General features: G+C 40.1%; 1 protein-coding gene across 3 annotated transcripts in view; it reads right to left on the bottom strand.

Moving 5' to 3' along the window:
• Positions 1-18,848, bottom strand: part of RFX4 (regulatory factor X4) — an 87,649-nt gene that overhangs the window by 3,869 nt on the left and 64,932 nt on the right. For 2 of the 3 annotated variants that reach the window (XM_032107450.1, XM_032107452.1), the window contains 4 exons: positions 16,781-16,900; positions 15,337-15,498; positions 8,969-9,131; positions 6,430-6,568 (listed from right to left, as the gene is read on the bottom strand). In XM_032107450.1, the coding sequence (XP_031963341.1) occupies positions 6,430-6,568; positions 8,969-9,131; positions 15,337-15,498; positions 16,781-16,900 (584 nt within the window). The remainder of the gene's footprint in view (positions 1-6,429; positions 6,569-8,968; positions 9,132-15,336; positions 15,499-16,780; positions 16,901-18,848) is intronic. The other variant, XM_032107451.1, reaches the window with a different exon arrangement.

The raw sequence follows: 18,848 nt of genomic DNA, 5'->3' as shown, positions 1-18,848 counted from the left end.
GGTCTCCTTGTTGTACACAGCATTATGTGGGGAAGCCACATTATGTCTTTTGGTTGTTTGGAACCACAAACCCTGTGCCACTGAGCAAACAAAATCTTGGCTCCCAGCTTGAACTTTGGGATGCACTGAAAAAGAAAGATACTCCTCCTCCAATGTGCAGCCCAGAGGCCATGCTTAGGCTTACTAAGAAGCCAGGGGAATGGCTGTGCATGAGGGGACAGGATACAGTGTGCTGCTTTTCCTTTTCATCAAGCACACCCAATGCAGCTGTGTTTTTGAATGTGTCATGAATGTAAAAAGAATAATTGCTTGAAAATAACATGGACTCTAAATATCCAGTATTTTACAATAAATTCTGTTATGACTGAATGCAAGATGGAAAGTTTTGTAATGGTAGGTCAGCTAATCGCAAATGACTCAGTGGCTTCTTTTTCCCTACAGTGAAGAGACTATTGAAAGACAATATTTTTAAAGTACTCATTGGCCCCTGCCTGACTATTAACTCACCCAATGAAGCATCTATTCAGCCTTGTTGGAGTGTCCAAAGCAGAGCCATCTGGGCGGATGCCTGCCCATGCTGCCTGAATCACCTTTCACACTCTACATCCGGTTTAATGAAGAGTGCTTAAGCTGAACTCAAAACACTGGGGCCTAGTGATCTTTGCCAGATATAAAAGCGACATTTGTTGGAGGACTCTTGACAGGAAATTACCATTTTCTGGGTTGACTCACACTTGTTACTACTGCTGCCATTAGACCTAAACAAGAAGCCCTTTAAGCCTGTGAGACTTTGAGCAGATTATTTTTAAGGCCTTGCCCAAAAAAGTAAAATTAATTCAATTTCTTTTAGTATTATTTTACAAAATACAACATTAAATATGTCTTCCCATGAAGCAAAGGCTGAGCTTCTGCAGTGCAAGGATGGAGAGTTATCTCTTTATCCTTATTCTCAACTCACCAACCAATTATACATGGAAGTGAAAGGTTTCAGTGTCCAAACAGCAAAATGTTTTCCTTATGAATGAGGCTCTGACTTTACATTGTATTAGCTCCCACTTTTGCTGAATGCTGTAAATTATTTTTGCATGTTAGCCACTACTTCAGGACTTGCAAATAACACATACCAGTAACTACTGAATTGTGGAGAGCTGTCTATAAACTAATTTCACAAAAATATGCTTAAATCTCATAAAATGACAGAATTGAAACTATTGATTAATTGCATCTGTATAACCCTTAATCTGACCCTTTTCTCCACAAATTGAACCTTATTGAATCTGTTAATTAGTCTGAGTGAAACTTTGAAGTCCATCTAAGCGATTTTGGTACTTTTGGGAGTGGCATTTGGAGCCTCTGAAAAATGCTATTTGTAATTATCTCAAAAGAAGTTAAGACATCTGTTTCCTGTTGCATTCAATACATAATTACTCCAATTACATGCTAACAGTCTCGAGGCCGTTGTGAAGCCATACAGTTGGGAACAATGACTCTTGCTGCATGGGTGGGATTTGGGCAGTATTTTTGTCTTTCTGTCATTACCAGCTGTTTGATGACAGAGTGGTTATTGGGGAGGGTGCATTACTCTTACTGCATTGGTACAGTCATGAGTTTATAATGTGTATGTGCTGGAAGACTAAGAACTTTTCCCCTTCTCTTTTTTTTCCAAAGTAGATGGGCCAGAATAACATGAATGGACACTAAAGCATGGGCTCTGTCTGAGAGAGGATTTCACAAAAACAGTTACTACTGTCTTCAGTAAATCCTGCTGCTGAGGCACATGAAGGGAAGACACAGTTTAGTAGAATCGTGGCATGCAATATTTTACAGAAAAACTGAGTAGTGCTGCATGCTGCACCCCTGAGAAATTATGTGAGACCAGTGCAGCCCCCAGAGCAGTTTATGAGAGTCAGGGTACAAACATTGTTTGAAGTTCCTTTAACTATGGCCCAAACACAGTGCTCTGGGCCTCTGAGAGGTGCAGACCTGATCTACTGCTTAACAGCAGACTGTACTACTGCAGCATTTTCCAGACTGATTTCTTCTGTCCAGGCCATGGAAGTAAACTACGATCTTCATAAATGCAGCTTAAAGGCAGCAAAAACAAATAAATGGATAGGTTCATTCTTATCTTTAAGGTAGGAGCTGCGTGGTACAAAAGGAGAAACATTGCTGTGCTGCTTCCATGGCTGTCACCTGAGATTGACTGTTTGGAGATGGTTGTTCCATTTTGGAAGTGGCAAAGGAGAAAAGGTAAAATGAGGCTGTGTTTAGTGGGGCATCTAGAAGTGATTCCCACATCTAGGTGACTGATCTGGCAGGTTCTTGACTGAGTCCCTCCGATCTGCTCTGAGATCAGGTTTGCACAGAAAGGCTGGAGGGGAGCTCCAGCTCCATCAGGTTCCATGTTCAGGACAACTGAGAGAACAGGACATTCACAGCCTCCCCAGACTATGCCTGCCCTGCAGTCCTTGAATAACTCCTGTGCACAAAGCACCTGTCACAACAGAAACTAAAGAGGTGCTAACACTCAACTCCAGAGGAGAGATGACAGGGAGGAGGTGAGGATGGAATGATGCAGATCTATAATGTCTTAAATGGTCAGAGTAGATAAATGGGAATTCATGAATATTCCCTATTCTCATCATTCAAAGAACCCTAGGGCACCCAGTGCAATTATGAGATAACAGACTTAAAATCAGCAAGAGAATGAGTGTTTCATGCAACCCCTGGCAAAGTCTATATGTACAAAAAAGCTCAAAGACAGAGAGTGGTTTGCTACAAAAGACATCATTCCAGCTGCTGCTTCTTACTCAGGATATCTCTAGGTTAGCTCTTGCCAGAGGCATCATAGCTATGCTGGTGAAAGGACCACCTTCTACTTACCCTACTTCTAAGACTTCCTCCACACATCTGTTTCTGGTCACTGCTAGAGATAAGACCTGGATAACTGAACCTACAGTGTGACTCACTACAGCTACACATTAGGGTGCTTACCCTTAATGATGTGCATCTTCATATGTTACCAGATATGTTAAAATGTGTACTGCTGCGCATTTCTCTAATTATTCTTCCTACTAAAAGTGTTAACCTTGAAATTTACAAAGAAAAATTACTGCAGCATGAATTAGTTTGTGTTTAAGGAAAAGGTAGAACTACATGAATTGAAATACTTTTGGATAGCCTGAAAGAGGATCAAGACCTGTCCAGCCAGGGTGAACGTTGCTGTAAGATAAGATCTGTTGCACAGATAAAAGCTGTGCTCAGAAGCCAGTCAAGCCTCCCCTGTGGAGGTGAATTAGGTGTGACTTTGTGAAGGGGTTACCTTTGAAGGAGGTAACTCTCTGCTAAACTCAACACAGGATGATGAGACCTCTCAGAGGCTTTTAGACAGCGTTGTCTATTTCCTACCCTGGCATCTGGTACCTAAAACTGCAGAAGCAGAGAACTGATGAAATAAAGTGTCAGTACAGACGTGTTTATATACACACACACTAAACAGTCCTCTTCTATATGATGGTGGAGTAGCATCAGAGTATTGTGTGCACTCCTGCCCTATGGCTTAGAGGATTAGGTAGTAACAGATCAACCTGTAGATCATTTTTCATTTGTCTGCCAGGCTCCTGGCCAGTAAGCCAATACAAGAAATGAGCAATCAGGCCTGGAATTACAAGTAAGGACCTCTTCTGAGGATTATTCACAGATGGTGAGGGAAGAAGGAAAAATTAGGGTTAAGACCAAGGTTTGAACAGACTGTTCCTGTCATCCAGAAGAGTTGTAGCCATCAGTGGGAATTAGCCTATACTGCCAAGACCCCCACCTGCACTTTTCGAGAGCTGTAACAAAATATTTAATAGTAAATAGTAAAATAGTAGATAGTATAACACCTATGTCTGTGTGACTTCTTCCTCAGCACAGTCTCACTCTAAAATTCCAATGACAAAATCAAAACTCTTAAACCTGGAGTGTGTCACTCTCTTCCACAGAAAGAGGTTGGACATGAAGTTCTTCAAGACCAAAATAGTTATTTATAGCTGCAGCTTAAACCTCACCTCAACTACATGTCACCTGTTTTGGCTCAGACCCTTGTCTAGGACAAGGGCTCTCCCTGAATCCATTTTTGTAGAGGAGAATTTACCACACACACAGAGCTTTTTTTTCTTAGTAGTTAATCCCTAGACACTATCCTAAAGAGCATGGTGGAGTAGTTGCTAAAGTTGAGCCAAAGTTCTATATTTGGCCAGAATGTAGATTATAACAAAGAGTTCTTTTGAACATTATGGTCAATGCCTCCTCTTCTCAGCTGATTATACTCCCACAGCTCCGCACATTGCAGCTCCTTTTGTTTCAGTATAGTGGCAGCTGTTGATATATTCATTGTAAATTTGGCTTCCTGTGTTTTATTTTGCGACATCATGAGTCCTACTGCAATTCCTTCCAATGTGTTCCCTTCACAAAGACCACTAGAAAAAGAGCAGTTCCTAACATCTTCTTAGCGACATCTTACGAACTTTTTTTTTTTGTTAAAAGTAGCTAAGAAAGGACTTATTATCAGGGCAGGGATTTTACCGATGCTAACTTAGCTTTAAAAAGACTGTCAGCAAATTCTGTATCAAACTGTCAAAGGCTTTTAGATAATTCTTCAAAAGTAAGGTTCCAGTTTGTAGCTCCTCTCAGTACAGAACAAGCACATTGATAGGGTTTTGTTGGCTGTGTCCTGCTGTGCAGTTTCATCTCAGTTTATAAGCAGCATGAGAAAGAACATTCTACATAGAAATTGAAATAATTTTCCTTCAAAGTGTGATCATTAAAGCGTAGCTGTTCTTCATATGTGTTCAGGACAGTTCAAAGACTAGCAAGAGAGGAAAAAATGATCTGACATCTGCACCTGTAGAGACAGCCTACTACAGTATGAAAAATACTTGCCTGAGTTCGATGTTTGCTACTGTTTGCATACGACATGTTAACCAGGACATGAGTAAACTAAAAATGTGTTGATCTTGATTTGCTTTACTTGTTTCTTGAGATAACAGGGTAAGACCCATACTGAAAAATGGAGGAAAACAAACTTGTCCAAGGACACTGCATTTAAATGTTCACTCACTTTCCTACTGAAGATACAGCAGCTGCAAAAGCCCTCTGACAAACCTGGATACCTCATGTAGTCTGACAGACCAGGTGCTACACAAATGGTGAGAAGTTGTAGCTTGTCCTTTCCATAAGATAGGGAGCCATTGTTGAGCTGCTCCAAATGAGCATATTGGGTTTGTACAGATCTCAAAAAGCTTCAAGGAGATCAATACCATTATTCTTATCTTACAGCTAGGGAAAATGAAGCATAAAAAGGAGAAATGACTCCTCTAAGATCATGTGTCAGACTGATGCCAAAGACCAGAATGAGATGCAGCTTTTGTGTGCTCTGTTTCAAAGCACTACCAAATTCACATTTTTGCATCCAGTATGGAACTGTTGCAGTCCAGCAATGATAGTTAAGCATGGCAGTCCCTGATATACTTTTATAAATTTTATAAATATTTTAATAAATTTTATAAATTTATAAAATAAAAAAAATTATAAATATATTTATTAAAATAAATAATTTATATAAATTATTTGTTTTAATAAAGAAATAATTAATTTATTTTTATAAATAAAGTGTAAGTGGTGCCACATGGGTGGAATATCCCAATGCCATCACCTCCTCCCTGTATCTGCCCTTTGCTAATCTTCCAGGAGAGAGCCCAGAGAGCAGCTGCCCACACTGAGGAAGCACCAGCTGCATGAGGCACTAAAGCCCTCCAACAGTGGCACTGTTCTGGAACTCTTGCCAGATCTGATCTTCACATTCAATCTGGGCTGGCTCCTACTGGCTCAGTTTCGTGAGGTGGAAGAGTTACTGATATAATTTCTCAGCACTGTAGTAGGAGAGTATAGGACACAGATTAAACAGCCTCTGCAATGTTGTCCTGAAATTATTCAAACTATATGCAGAACTGACTGTTTTGGCAATTTCCTAAACAGGGGTATCCTCAAAAGCAGAGACCCCAGAAGAATTCACTATGGCGTCTGCATATTCAGCTGTATGAAAACACTTTTGTTTCTTCTTGGGGATCTCTTCCTGCTCCCAACACCTAAGAATCATACAACTAGTTATATTCGTTTTTGCTTTAGCTACTCCATAAAACAGAAACACTTTCCATGATCCAGACTGCTGGATTTTAGAGTTAATATTTTATATTCACAATCTAAAGCTACATCTGATCTCCAGCAAAATGAAAAGATACCTAGGTAATATTAGAAGGTGAAAAAAATTAGGAGCCATCAATATCTAGACAGATTATTGATTCAGACAGCTAATATGCTGATAAATTTACAAAGTAAATTTATTTTAAATGTTATAACAACCATCATCAAGTAATAAAAGCAAATTACCTGTGAAGAGCTTCTGTGGTAAGCTGAGTAGTGAAGTGGTCCAGAAATAGCAGTATCATGTGGTAAGGATGGATACTGACTCTGCATTGGATGGGGATGCTGGTTGCTATAGCTACCATAGTTGTAACTTCCTGTGTATCTAAAATACATCAAAAACCACTTTTAGTATGAACAATGATTTATTCCCACTAATCATTCCATGACTTCTATGAAACATACCATTGTTTTGGAGGGGTTTTTCTAATAGGAGGATGAAATTTTAAATCTTTTTCAAAAAGGTATTTTTCAGCTCAGATGGGAAGCAGATGCCACTAGTGAAAGTGTGTGTCCAGCACAACAGCAAATAGAGAGACCCAGCCTGTTTCTGTGACTAATTTTGAGCTGCAGACTCAGCTCCACACTTTCTGAGGAGAAAGTGTCTTTCCCTTCTATTGTTGTCTAATGCCATGTTCCCAGTAAACTGCTATCCAGGCTGAGGAAGTATAGTAAGCCCTGACTTGAAGAACTACGACAAGTTCAGCTATCTCCTTGTACTGCAGTCAGATGTTCCTTTTTTGGGAGGGAGAGAAGTGAATTAGTTTGAATCTGAAGCATACAATGTTCAGCTTTAGCACAGTCAACTCAGTAAGAGAGTGGGATGTGAGATTGGAGAACCTGTCCACTTTCTTTTTGATTCCCAGCCTCCTGTCTAGGGACATCCAGGGGCAAAGGAGGGAGCAGTTTCCTTAGCTATTGAGTCAGTGTTTGTTGGCCACCATTGTTTGGACCATTCGCTAGCAGAAGATGCATGGACACTTTCTGCAATCTCCCCATCTTTGTGAACATGTGAACATCTGATCTTTGTTGTCTTTCAGAAAAGTTGATTCATCTAGAATTAAACGTTTCCTCAAATCACCATAATCCATCTAACACCAGAGGCAAGGGATTTCTGCAGGAACAATAAATTCTCACATATATACACACACATATATAACATAGACACTGCCTTACTGTGGTCTGTTCCAAGTCTTGAATACTCTTAGCTCCCAAACCTCTGTGCTGCTCTATTTCTGCCTCCACCAAACAGTCATATTTCTGGATAAGAGGAATGTTCCCTTTCTCCTTATCCAGGTTTTCCCAGTAAGGGCTTAGCAGTGACATTCAAACAGGTATCTAAACCTAATCATATCCAAGATGGAAGAAGATGCAGGGTTCAAAATAATCTACTGATACCCTTCCAAACAGCTGAGAGTCTTTCACACTGGAAAAGCACTCCTGCAAAGTTAATGAGTTTGCAACAAGACTGAGGGACACAGTAAAACTTTTTGAAACTCTTGCATCATGGCAGCAAACAGGCATTTGCTAATCTTGCTGTATTATCTGTTCCTTCTCCATTGATTAGTTTATGATTGTTTTTTTTCATTATGGATATCTATGAGTTATGCACTGAATCAAATGAGGATGGCACAGAAGAAGTGCTGCTTAATGAAAGCAGCACTGAGAGCTTTAGTGTCTGAAGATTTTCCAGATCAAATAATGTTACATAAATTTATACCTGTAATTATTTAAATTGAGAGCCTTGAGCAGATTTTGGTGATGGAAAATATTAGGATGTTATGGTGATAAGGTGTCTGTATCTTCAAACTGTGGACATTTTTTAATCTGCAGGTTAACAGTAGTCATTGAATCACTGAGGCTGGAAGGGACCTGTGGAGTTTATCTAGTCTAACCCCCGTGTTCAAAGCAGGGTCTACTAGAGCAGCCTGCCCAGGATCGTGTCCAGATGGAGTCTGTACATCAGCAAGGATGGAGATTCCATAGCCTTTCTGGGCAACCTGCTCCAGTGTTTGATCACATTTACAATAAAACAAGTTTTGTGTTCATTTATGCTTAAGCAGAATTTCTTGTACTTCTATTTGTGCTTGTCCTGTCATTAAATACCACTGAAAAGAACCTGTCTCTGTCTTCTTATCACCCCCCACTGATAAGACCCTCCCTGAACCCTCTCTGCCCAATGCCAAATAACCTCAGCTCTCTCAGCCTCTCTTGGTATGACAGATAGTCCAGTCCCACAATCATCATCAAAGTGGCCCTTTTCTGGTCTTACTCCAGTATCCCTGGGTCTGTCTGGTACTGGGGAGCACAGGATTGGATCCAGATGTGGTCTCAGCAGTGCTGAGCAAAAGAGAAGGATCCCTTCTCCTGAGACATGGTATAGTAGGGTTGTTCTCTAGGCACATTTAGCTTTTTAAAACATGGCACAGGAAAACAGGAATCAGAGAAGAAATCTACTGAAGCCTTCTCTTTTAGAAAATATCCTCCAGGCCTACTGTGGTTTTGAATAGAATTAAATGAGATTATAAAACTAAGACTTAATATAATTATACAATAGCAACAACAGCCAAAGAATGATGATACCAGCATCTTTGCAATACAGACTTAACTGTATCAAGAAACAGCTTTTACTGTATTTCAAAAAAACATCTAAGCAGAAGTTCATCCAAAACCCACCAAAAATACATAACCCCCACTTCCCCCAAGCCACTGAGAAGCGCCTTACCCATGTTCTTCTCTGTGGGGATAAACAGGTATGCGGTGTGTGACAGATGAGGAAGGCACGTGTGGACTCCTCATGCAGGGCAGCTGTTGGGAATTCTCTGCAGGCGACCCGGCAGCTGTTGTCACGGTGTAGGTGAGTGACCAGGTGTAGGATTGCATAGCCCCTGCAGGCAGAGAGGAGCCAAAGGAACACAATTAACACGGGCTGCCATCCACAGAGGTGCCATGCCTTGAGACAATTATAGGAAAACAACCGAACAGGCAATGGCCATGGAAAGTGCACTGACGAAAGTGAACAAACCGGTCATATCTGAGGCATAAATATAAACATACGTAGATCATTTGGAGCACACGAGGATCCAGAAGAATGAAACATATCTGGAATGGCTCACACTGTGGACTTCCAGTGTGGTGTTGAAATAATTTTGCAGAATAAAACAAAACCCTGGAATAGGACTTAGAAATGGAAGAACACCAGTGCTAAGATTTCTCAGGCATGATGCACCAAACCCTGAGGTCTCTCTCACATGGAGAGGGCTGCTGGTCTGCTCAGCTCTGAGGCCTGGACTGAGGCAGGAGGTATGATCAGAACAATGAAGGATTAGAAAAAGATGGGTGCTATGCAAATAAATCTCTTGAATCCTTTTGCAGTTTGTACCTGTTCCACCCAATTAGGTACCAGCCCTTGTAGTGGCAGCACTACAAAGATCCCCAAATTATAACAAGTAGATAGATAGAAATAGCCAGGTCATTTCCTTCCTGCAAATAATGTTTCTTTCTGGTTTTTTTTTAGTGGCAGCAGAGACTGGACTTAATTTATTTTTGTCATGTAGAGCGTTTGTGGGAACAGCAAAGCAAAGAAGTGGGTTTTCCATTTTGCTTAGAAGGTGCTGAGTTTTTTAATCATCCTGATCCCTTCCAGGCAGGAACTCCAGTTTCATGAGCCAGCTGCTGAGAAACCTTTGTCCTTTGCACACACCCCTTTCACTCAGGAGGCTGACAGATCCATTGTTCCAGTATAACATAGCTCTTGCTGGAGGTCATGACCATACTGGCTGAGATTACCCTGCAAATGAGGACCAGAACACTGAATTTAACCCAATGAGAACACTGGTTTGGGGGGCTCTGGGCACTCTTGACTATTTTCTTTAGCTAAAAGGAATTGCAGGAGGTGACTCAGTTTTTTTCAGTATGGATTCTAGGACTTCCTGTAGCATGAAAGGGCCTAATTCAGAGGGGAAACGATTGTACTCCCAGGTCTGTGTCCACTCCATGGCTTTGGGAAATGAAAAGCCTATTTCAGATGTGCATAGTTTTCTTCAGGTGTGTGTGATTTTATCTGGCAAAATCAGGCTTTTTTTTTTTTTTTAATGGGAAATTCTGGGACTGGATGAAGGTATTCTGAGCTTCACAAGGTAAGTGCAACTTGAAATACTTCAGCAGGGTGTGATTTGGTGCTCTTACAATAGAAATCCTTGGATGTGTTATGGCCAAGAGTATTTGTGATAGGTCTGTTTTCACATGCCTGCGTTTTCTGCCACTGACTCTTGAATTTTCTGTCTTCATCTCCTCCCAATGCAAAGGACCACTGAGGTTCTCAAGACCCCAAGAAGAAAAGCTACCCCATGTTGCCATGGACAAGTAAGCATTCATGGTTCCTTGAATTGAGGAAAATGTTTAAGGAAGCCTGCCTTTACTAAAAGATACAGTCTAGGTGGAAGGGACCAAAAGTACTTATGCAGTTACCAAATAGCTTCATTTGAAAACAAGAGAGTTTTGAAAATATCAACAACTTGTCTACAGAATATTTTAATGAAACATTTCAATTTCAAAAGGTCAACATATTTTCCCAGTGTTATCTTCCAAAAGAAAATTTGCAACTTTCTTTCAAAACAGGCCTAAATGCAAAAGGCAAAAACAAAGAGAAAAGAAAGAAGAACAACAAAGAGGGTGAAAAACCCGAAATACTTATTTTTAGGTAATATTATTGTTTGGTGTTTTCTTCCCACTTTTTCTGTTCACCATAAAACAAAAGTTTTACTTTGATCTGATTTTTTTTCCCCCAACAAAATAATTGGCCCTTGAGCCAAAAAACTCATGACCTTCCCAGCTCCAAGGAGAAGCAGTAATAACAGAGCTAAAAGATCCTTTGCCTTTTAACAAAGATAGTGATTTGACTGGCCTCAGACATTGTGACAATCTCTTTTTCTTTTTTTGGAAAATAGTGGGGATCTTATCATAGTCTGAGGAAAATTAGTGAGTCCAGGAGAGCAAGTTGTTTCATGTGCTCCCTGTGGGAAGTCAAATTCCTTGGATGAGAGATGCCAATCCTGGCATTCAAACCTAACTGGAAGCCACCTCAGTTCAACTTTAAAATAAATGGTTGGAGAGTAACAAATTTTGTGCTTGTGCAGATGTCACAGAAACAAATGTAGAAAGTAGATCTTGCACTGGGAGAGCTGTGAGTATCTTTGTTTAATTCTCCTAACCAAGAAATGTCTGAGTACTACAGGATAGTACCTCACACAGCTGCTCAAGGGAACACCCCCCTTCTTTTGCCAGTTATGGTTTAGAAACAAAAGTTGGGCTTTACTCTGGATTTACAGAATGACAGAAAGCCATGCAAATGTTTTTTTTCAGAATGTTCTGGGGAACCTACAGTTGCCTCATCTCTTTCTACCTTTGTAGCAGGAATGCCATTATTTTCAGTGACCTAATTACAAAGACAGAGAGGAAGGGTGGAAGATGACAACAGATTTTCAGACTGTGTTTAAGTACATACCAGGTCAACCAGGATACTGCCAATGTTGGGGTGGGTGGAAAAGGAGGAATGAGTTAAGTCTGAAAGGTTTTCATAGCCACCTCTTAATACCTGCCTAGGTCCCAGTCCTATATGATTAATTTCCTCAGCTGGTTGCAGAACTGAACTTCAAGAGATGAAGTCTCTTTTAGATATGACTGAACCCAACTGAACTGCTTTTTTGAAATAAGCAGAAACAATAGTGATTGAGCAACAATTTGCTCTGCTTTGTGTTCTGAACATGCAGGGTTTGATTAAAATAGGGAAGTTCATTTATTATCACTTGTTTTTCTTTTCTCTTTAAAAAAAAAAGTGATTTTGAGGATACTAACCAAGAGGCCATTTGACCTGTAGGGAAGCCAAATATAAATGGAACTGCTATTAGTCCAACAACAGCCCTGTTGTCATTGATGCCATCACGTACACCAGTGCAGAAAAACCCCAGAAGTTGCTTCATGATGCTGCATTTTATATCTGCTTTAGGCTGGAGCAAACGACCACCAAGACACAGTGAGACACTCCCAGCACTGCGCATTATGTTTGACAGCGAGCAGTACTGTCACCCTCAAGCAGTCAGAAATCCAGAGTCAGACCTCCATTCTGTCCCCACAAAACAGACAGATCACTTCACCTATAAAGCTTTAGACAAACACAAGCCCTTCCATTTGAAGGCAAGGATTGCCTTTTAAAATTGAAACCTGTGAGTTTTGCACTCTGCAGCTATGAGAATTAAACTCTGGTTGTTGAACAAGAGCTGATGTTCTCAAATACTCGTATGGGTCCAGGAGCTGAAGCTTTAGGAAAAGAACCAAAATGTTCTACTGCTACACACAAATATGGGAGGGCTAGATCTGTGCCAGTACTCCCAGAACTTTAATACCGAGCCCAGACTTGGAAGAACAATGACTTTTAATGACCATTGCTGACCTGAAGGCTTATTTCATGCATATATTTCTTAAAACTGAAGAGCAGACTCCACAGTTCACTAACATATTAGGAACTAGCAATTTAGAGTTCATTTTGTGTTGTCCAAAAACTATTGCATTGGCAATGAGTAATCAGAGCTTTAAGAGGGGCTTTAAGAGAGAACAGCATAGTCAGCCATATAGCTATCACTTTTATTACAATATTGTCGCAGCTTGAACAATCATTAATCTGGCCTTTGTGATTTAGAAAGGATGGAAACTAATTAGCCTTTTAACTGTCTAGTAACCTAACAAAAAGTTTTAAATAAAATGTTAGTGGTGCCATGACAGATGTTCTACCACAGAGTGTGATACATAGGATTTACCTTTCTTTTGCTCAGTATCATGTAATTGCAACAGTTTAATTTGCTGGTTTTGTACTGACTCCTGACTGAAGCTAAAAAGGTTAAAATGCAAGTTTAATAGTTAACTTTTATTGCTAATGTCACAAGCAAGAAAGAGTTAATGATGCCTTAAATTGGGGAACTGAGAGCTAACAGTGACCAATGGAACTAGTTCTCAAGGTCTGCAAAGCATTTGTAGAATTTTACATTTACCTCATAAAAGACACATAAGAAAATCAATGGTGTACTTCAAATACATCTTTCCAGAACAGAGATTCCTGTTTCAAAATATTCTATGTAATGCCACAGATCTGTATGTAAACTAGTATGAGTATATGTAATACACCTTCAGCACTCCTATTTTAAAGTGTAGCAATTTCCTTTAGCTGAGACAGTTGTTATTTCATGTTGCTTTATGTGAATAAACACTGCATTCCACGGTGTAATGGTTCGCAAACTAAAAAGCAAACTAAAACCAGTCCATCTACATGATGAACATGGGAAACAGAAGCATTTCTAATTGCTCAAATTAAGAAAAAAGAAATAGCCACATATTCATATTTAATTTTAACCAGAGCATTACTTGCATTGACAAATTTGGCTTGTGCAAGACAAAAATGGTTTTCACACTCTCAAAAGCAAGACTGCACCAAACCATAAGAGTAAAATCCAATTCAACCGAACAAAAGCTTTCAAAACAACTTAAAAATGAAAAGCTGAGAAGAAAGAACTAAAATAATCAGAAATAGCTTTCTTGCTGAAAAAGTTCTAGTATGGGAACAATTGTGGTCTTTCAGTACCTGAAGGGAAAGATGGAAAGGGACTTCTTACGAAGACATGCAGTGACAGGACAAGGGCGAATGGCTTTTGGTTAACTGTTTTATGACATTTAGAGTTACGGTATCTGCAGCCTAAACACAAGTCCCTCAAATCTCCATTCCTGTCAATGGCCCTGGAGAACACACAGTTCCCTTCTTTTCAGTCTTTTACTTCTGGGTACAGCCCTGCATCATACTTAGTTCTAGTTCTGGCATCACAACCATCCCACAATGCCTACAGGTCAAGTTCCAAGCAGCATCAATGTTTCAACAAGAGTCAAAGATCCTCACCACCTCCACTGTCACCTGAAATGAAGCTGCATGGTCATCTGCCCTGTCTAGGAATCATCTCTCTCTTGTCTACCTGTCCTGGTGGTAATAACTTCCTATTTCCCTCCTAAGTATTGTATTGCCTCCAACAGTGAAAAAGCTTAAGTTGTGATGTAGGGACAAATATTTTAAAATCTCTTTCCAACACAACATGCATTGTGCTTCCCTGTGGCGCCTTTGAAAACATGAAAAACATTTTTCAGAAAGATTTATTAGTTCTTTGGTCACTGCCAAATTCTCTAGTGTGGTAAATCACCACTTTATGACATTCTTTCAAGAAGATTTTGTAACTTTTCTAGTACATCACAAAAGCGATAGTTTCCACATTCGGACTGTACATCCTATTCAATGAGGAGCAGCAAAGCTGGAATTTCACTGCCTGAAATGCCTTCTGAAAGTCACTCACATTTCTGCCTTTCTTTCAATGAGCTAAGGGAACACTGTCTTTTGATCATACAGACAGACTGTCCTGCCCACATCCAAAAGGTAATGAGTTTTACTCTAGAGCACAGAAGATGTTGGCCATTTATGCAGCCCAAACGAGAAGCTGGTTTTATGCTTATTGTTTTCTATCAATCCTACACACAAGTTTAAGCTGTCCCTGAAGTGCAGATTTTTTTTAATTTGTGGGCCCAGCAGAATACAACAACAGTATCAGTTGCCATAATAGAATATAATACTGAAAATAGGCTTCAAACATGTAATTCCTATCTCTAACATTGATAGATGAAAGTCATCAGCAATGTGTAAAACATTCCCAAGAGAAACTTGCACAGCTATTTAAACATATTTGGGTGTTAAATATGTTGAAAGATACCCATCTCCCACTTTACCAGCTAAGAATTCCTGAACCACCAGTGATTTGAGATTTTGCAAACCCCACTAAACCTAAAGTACTTGGCACACTTCCTTCAGGGGTATAAAACATCCAAACATCAGATCTTTTTCCTGGTAGACTGCACATCACGTTTGGATACAGTGAGAACAGATTTTTGGCTTGGGAAGGCTTCTCATATCTTGCAAGCCAGCATATCGTGTTCTCAGGCTCAGTTTTAGGAGACCAAGTGCAAAAGCCACCTCCAAGCAGATTTATCTCTCAGAAGCCAACCTACCTGTAGTAGCTGTTATGCCACCATACTCTGGGGACTGGTTGCTGATGGGTGATGGGGCAGAGGGCACTTCCACGGAGGTGGCAGATTTAGCTGGGGAGAATGGCGCTGGGGAGGGAGTTGGAGCTGCTGGTTCACTCAGAATAATTTCTTCTCGTAATTCTGCTGCAGAATGAGAGAAAACCCATCAAACTTAGCTAAAGGTAGAGTCAAGGAACACCGAGAAACTAAAAAAAAAAAAAAAGAAATGCAAGCAGTTAAGAGCTCTGTAGCGTGTGTTTCGAGAAATACGTAGAAGGAACCACAAATCTTTGAAAGAAGTACTTCTATAACATTCACCATTACAACCTTCAGCATACCTGCAGAAGACCTCTTAAAGGAAAGTGCTATTTTTCCTGTTGCATAGGCAGGAAACCGGTGCATGGACAGCTTAAGGGTTATACTCCTATAATGTACTATTATATATCTAAAATTAGGAGTCCAGTCTGAGTTAGGCATTCCTACACCTTCTAGAGACATTGGAAAGAAACAGGAGTCTCCGGGACATTCCTGTGGCTTCTGGCCTTATCTTCTTTCTTTCTTTGTTGACTGAAAAAGGAGGATATTCTGGATGGTTTTAGCTGCCAAAGGTATGTGGAAAATATGCAAGAATAAGCAACTTATTTGTCAAAAACCCAAGAGGCTATGGCAGGGCAATGAATTAAATTCAAGTCTTTCACCACACAGAAGATAGTACCCTAATCACTGAATTGCTTTTCTTCCCATAAATCTACAGGGTGGCAAATTAAGCCACAGCTAAAATGGAGAATGAAACTTTCCAAATGTGACAAAGATGTTTAATTTGCCAAAATTAGTGGGAGATGCAAGGAAGGAAGATCACTGAGGACCCCCTATTACAAGGGGTTGCCTGGAGTAGAAAAACTTAAGGCAATGCCCACTTGCTTCTGTTCTGGCCAGGCAGCGTGGAGTGGAGCAGGACCAGAATCTCCTTCTGTACAGGCACTCAGGACATAAGTGTGCCAGAAAAAACAGCTTTGCCATTTGTCTTTTCTCCTGCTATCTCTTCCTCTTACTTAGACTGGTACAAATCTACTGATAGCAGTGAACTTGTTAACACTGAGTCCACTGAAATTCAATGGTGGCTTAGAAAGATTAACTAAGTTAAAAGGTTCGGTACAAAAATTTCTCACTGAAACACCAAATGAGTGCTTAGGAATGGGGTTTCAGACATCCAGAATGACGTTGTGAAGCAGGCAGTTCTCTTTCAGAATGTATTAACCAGGCATGCCTCCCAAATGATTTATTTCACACCATGATAGAAGTGAAAACCGCTTTGCTCCTGGATAAGCCTCAGCGGGTTAGATAAGGATAAAGATATGTCCTAACATAAAAAATAGAGAAGTCAATGGAATAAAACAACAAATAATGAATAAAAGAACAGACTCACCTGTGCTCCCTTCTTCCTTCATTGCCCTCATTAGCTCATTAGCTTTCTCCTGACAATGGAGTGATTCTAGCAGGTACAATACGTAGTCATCGAACATCAAGTGAATAAGGTGAAAAGACCCTGGTAATAAAGTGAACAAACAAAAAAAGCCATTGACTGTCTCAATACACTCATTAAACCAATTATTACAGTACTCAACACAAAGAGCACGAAGTAAGACTGCTGCCATGTACTGAAGTATCTCTCTTACTCAAGGTAAGTGAGAAGAGAGGTCAAAGCAGAACCAGGGAGTAGCAAACTGTTCATTCCTGGATTTACACAGGCTTCTATGACCAGTTGTGGTTTAGGGTGCAAGAAGACTACCTAGCTGAAAGCTGGAACTTGATGGATTCTTCTTCTCCTACATTAGCACTGAATGTCAGTTTTGACAATTGCACTACAGTAGAATTGTTTCCTATTGTCTAAAGGACGTATCATTTTCTGGAATCTCAAATTGGCTGCCTTAGTGACATCCTGGTATGAATTTTCTGAACTACCTCCACAGAAAGGAAGTGAGTTGCTTCCCATAATTTATATAATACATATCAGGGATGGTGAAGAAATGTTTGCCCTAGATCACAAAGCACAAGAAAAAAAGATATGTAAGAAGACACCACAGATGCATTTTGGGGGGCAAAGTAAGAGGAGCAAAGCATCAGAGCTGAAACATTGTACAGTGCCCTCCTGAAAGGACTAACACCCATCTGCAGGGGGACACTGACAAGTATCAAGGTGGAGTTTGTTCAATTTATGCAATAGGCTCCATGACACAAATACCTGTAATAGCTCCAGACAGGACTCTATCATACAATGGATTTAGTTTTTTAAAGCTCCTTTGTTCAATTAGACTTGCACAGAATATTTAACAGATGTTCATTTAAGTCACTAAGTAATTCTGACAAGGACAAGTACAGTGAGGTTAAAATAATAGCCCATCCAGCAGCTAGCTTAAATCAGTGAAAAGTCATCATCTGAGATAGAAACAGAAATCAGCTATTGCCAGACAAAAAAACTCCAAAAATACCTCATGTGGAGGTATTCCTTTGGAAATTCCCTTACTGCATTTGAGGAAAAATATTTGAGGGGAAAAGATCAAAAAATACTTTCATGGGGAAAAGATCAAACAAGTTTCAAATTCAATTGAATTTCATAATGACTGGTTTCTTCACAGGAAAGTTAGGTTTATCTTGAGATACTGGCTTTTATCACAATGAAGAATAATTACCCCTACTCCAGCTCCTGTACTCAAACATGCTGCTGTAGGGCAGAAGTGGTTTGAAAGACCCAATATCCTTATTCAATCCTAGCTGGCAATTCAGCTTTCAGAGCGACTCAGAGCACATTCTTTTTCTTTGTGACTCCGATGGTCTCTGTGTTTCATTCTCTCACTCCACGCCTGCATGGTTTTGTCGTCACTGGTATGAGCTGGGCACACACCCTGGGAGGTGAACATGTGCCCCTGTGCTCTTGGGCAAGGCAGCGCAGAAACAGGATATACCTGACTGCAGCACCTTTGCTATGGGGAGGAAACCTCTGGCTGGTGAACCTGAAGAATCCAGTTCTTCATTTGTTTCATGTGACCAAGCAGATCAAAATGGTAACAAGTTTCCCCAGCCTTTCAAGGGTAAAAAGTGGGGATCTTCACTTAATTACTGCAGAGAACTTTTTTCAAAAACCTTTTGGGCTCAAAGTCTTGTTAAATAAAGTCCTATTTGGTTTAGAAGTGCAATAAAGACAGCAGATATGGCTGATCATCTTGTTACTGACATAGGATTTCCCCAATGGAAACCTAGATATTCAAGAATCTCCACAAAATGCTCACTCTTCTCCTGACTACAGTTTTTTCAGTGGGAAGTTTCTATTGTCTCTAGTGCAGTTACTACTGATAAGTATCTTCAAGGTAAGAAAAACAGGCTAAAATGCTGACAAACTTCATGTAGTGGTATAAAGCTCAGCATATTTACTATTTTCCATCAAACTCCTTACTCAGCCTTCATTAAAAAAAGGAAAGTTGCTTGTAGTTTCATAA

The sequence above is a fragment of the Corvus moneduloides genome, chromosome 4 (assembly GCF_009650955.1).
Source record: "Corvus moneduloides isolate bCorMon1 chromosome 4, bCorMon1.pri, whole genome shotgun sequence".
NCBI lineage: Eukaryota > Metazoa > Chordata > Aves > Passeriformes > Corvidae > Corvus > Corvus moneduloides.
Note: the sequence above shows the minus strand (reverse complement) of the source record. Positions and strands in the feature narration are given on the sequence as shown.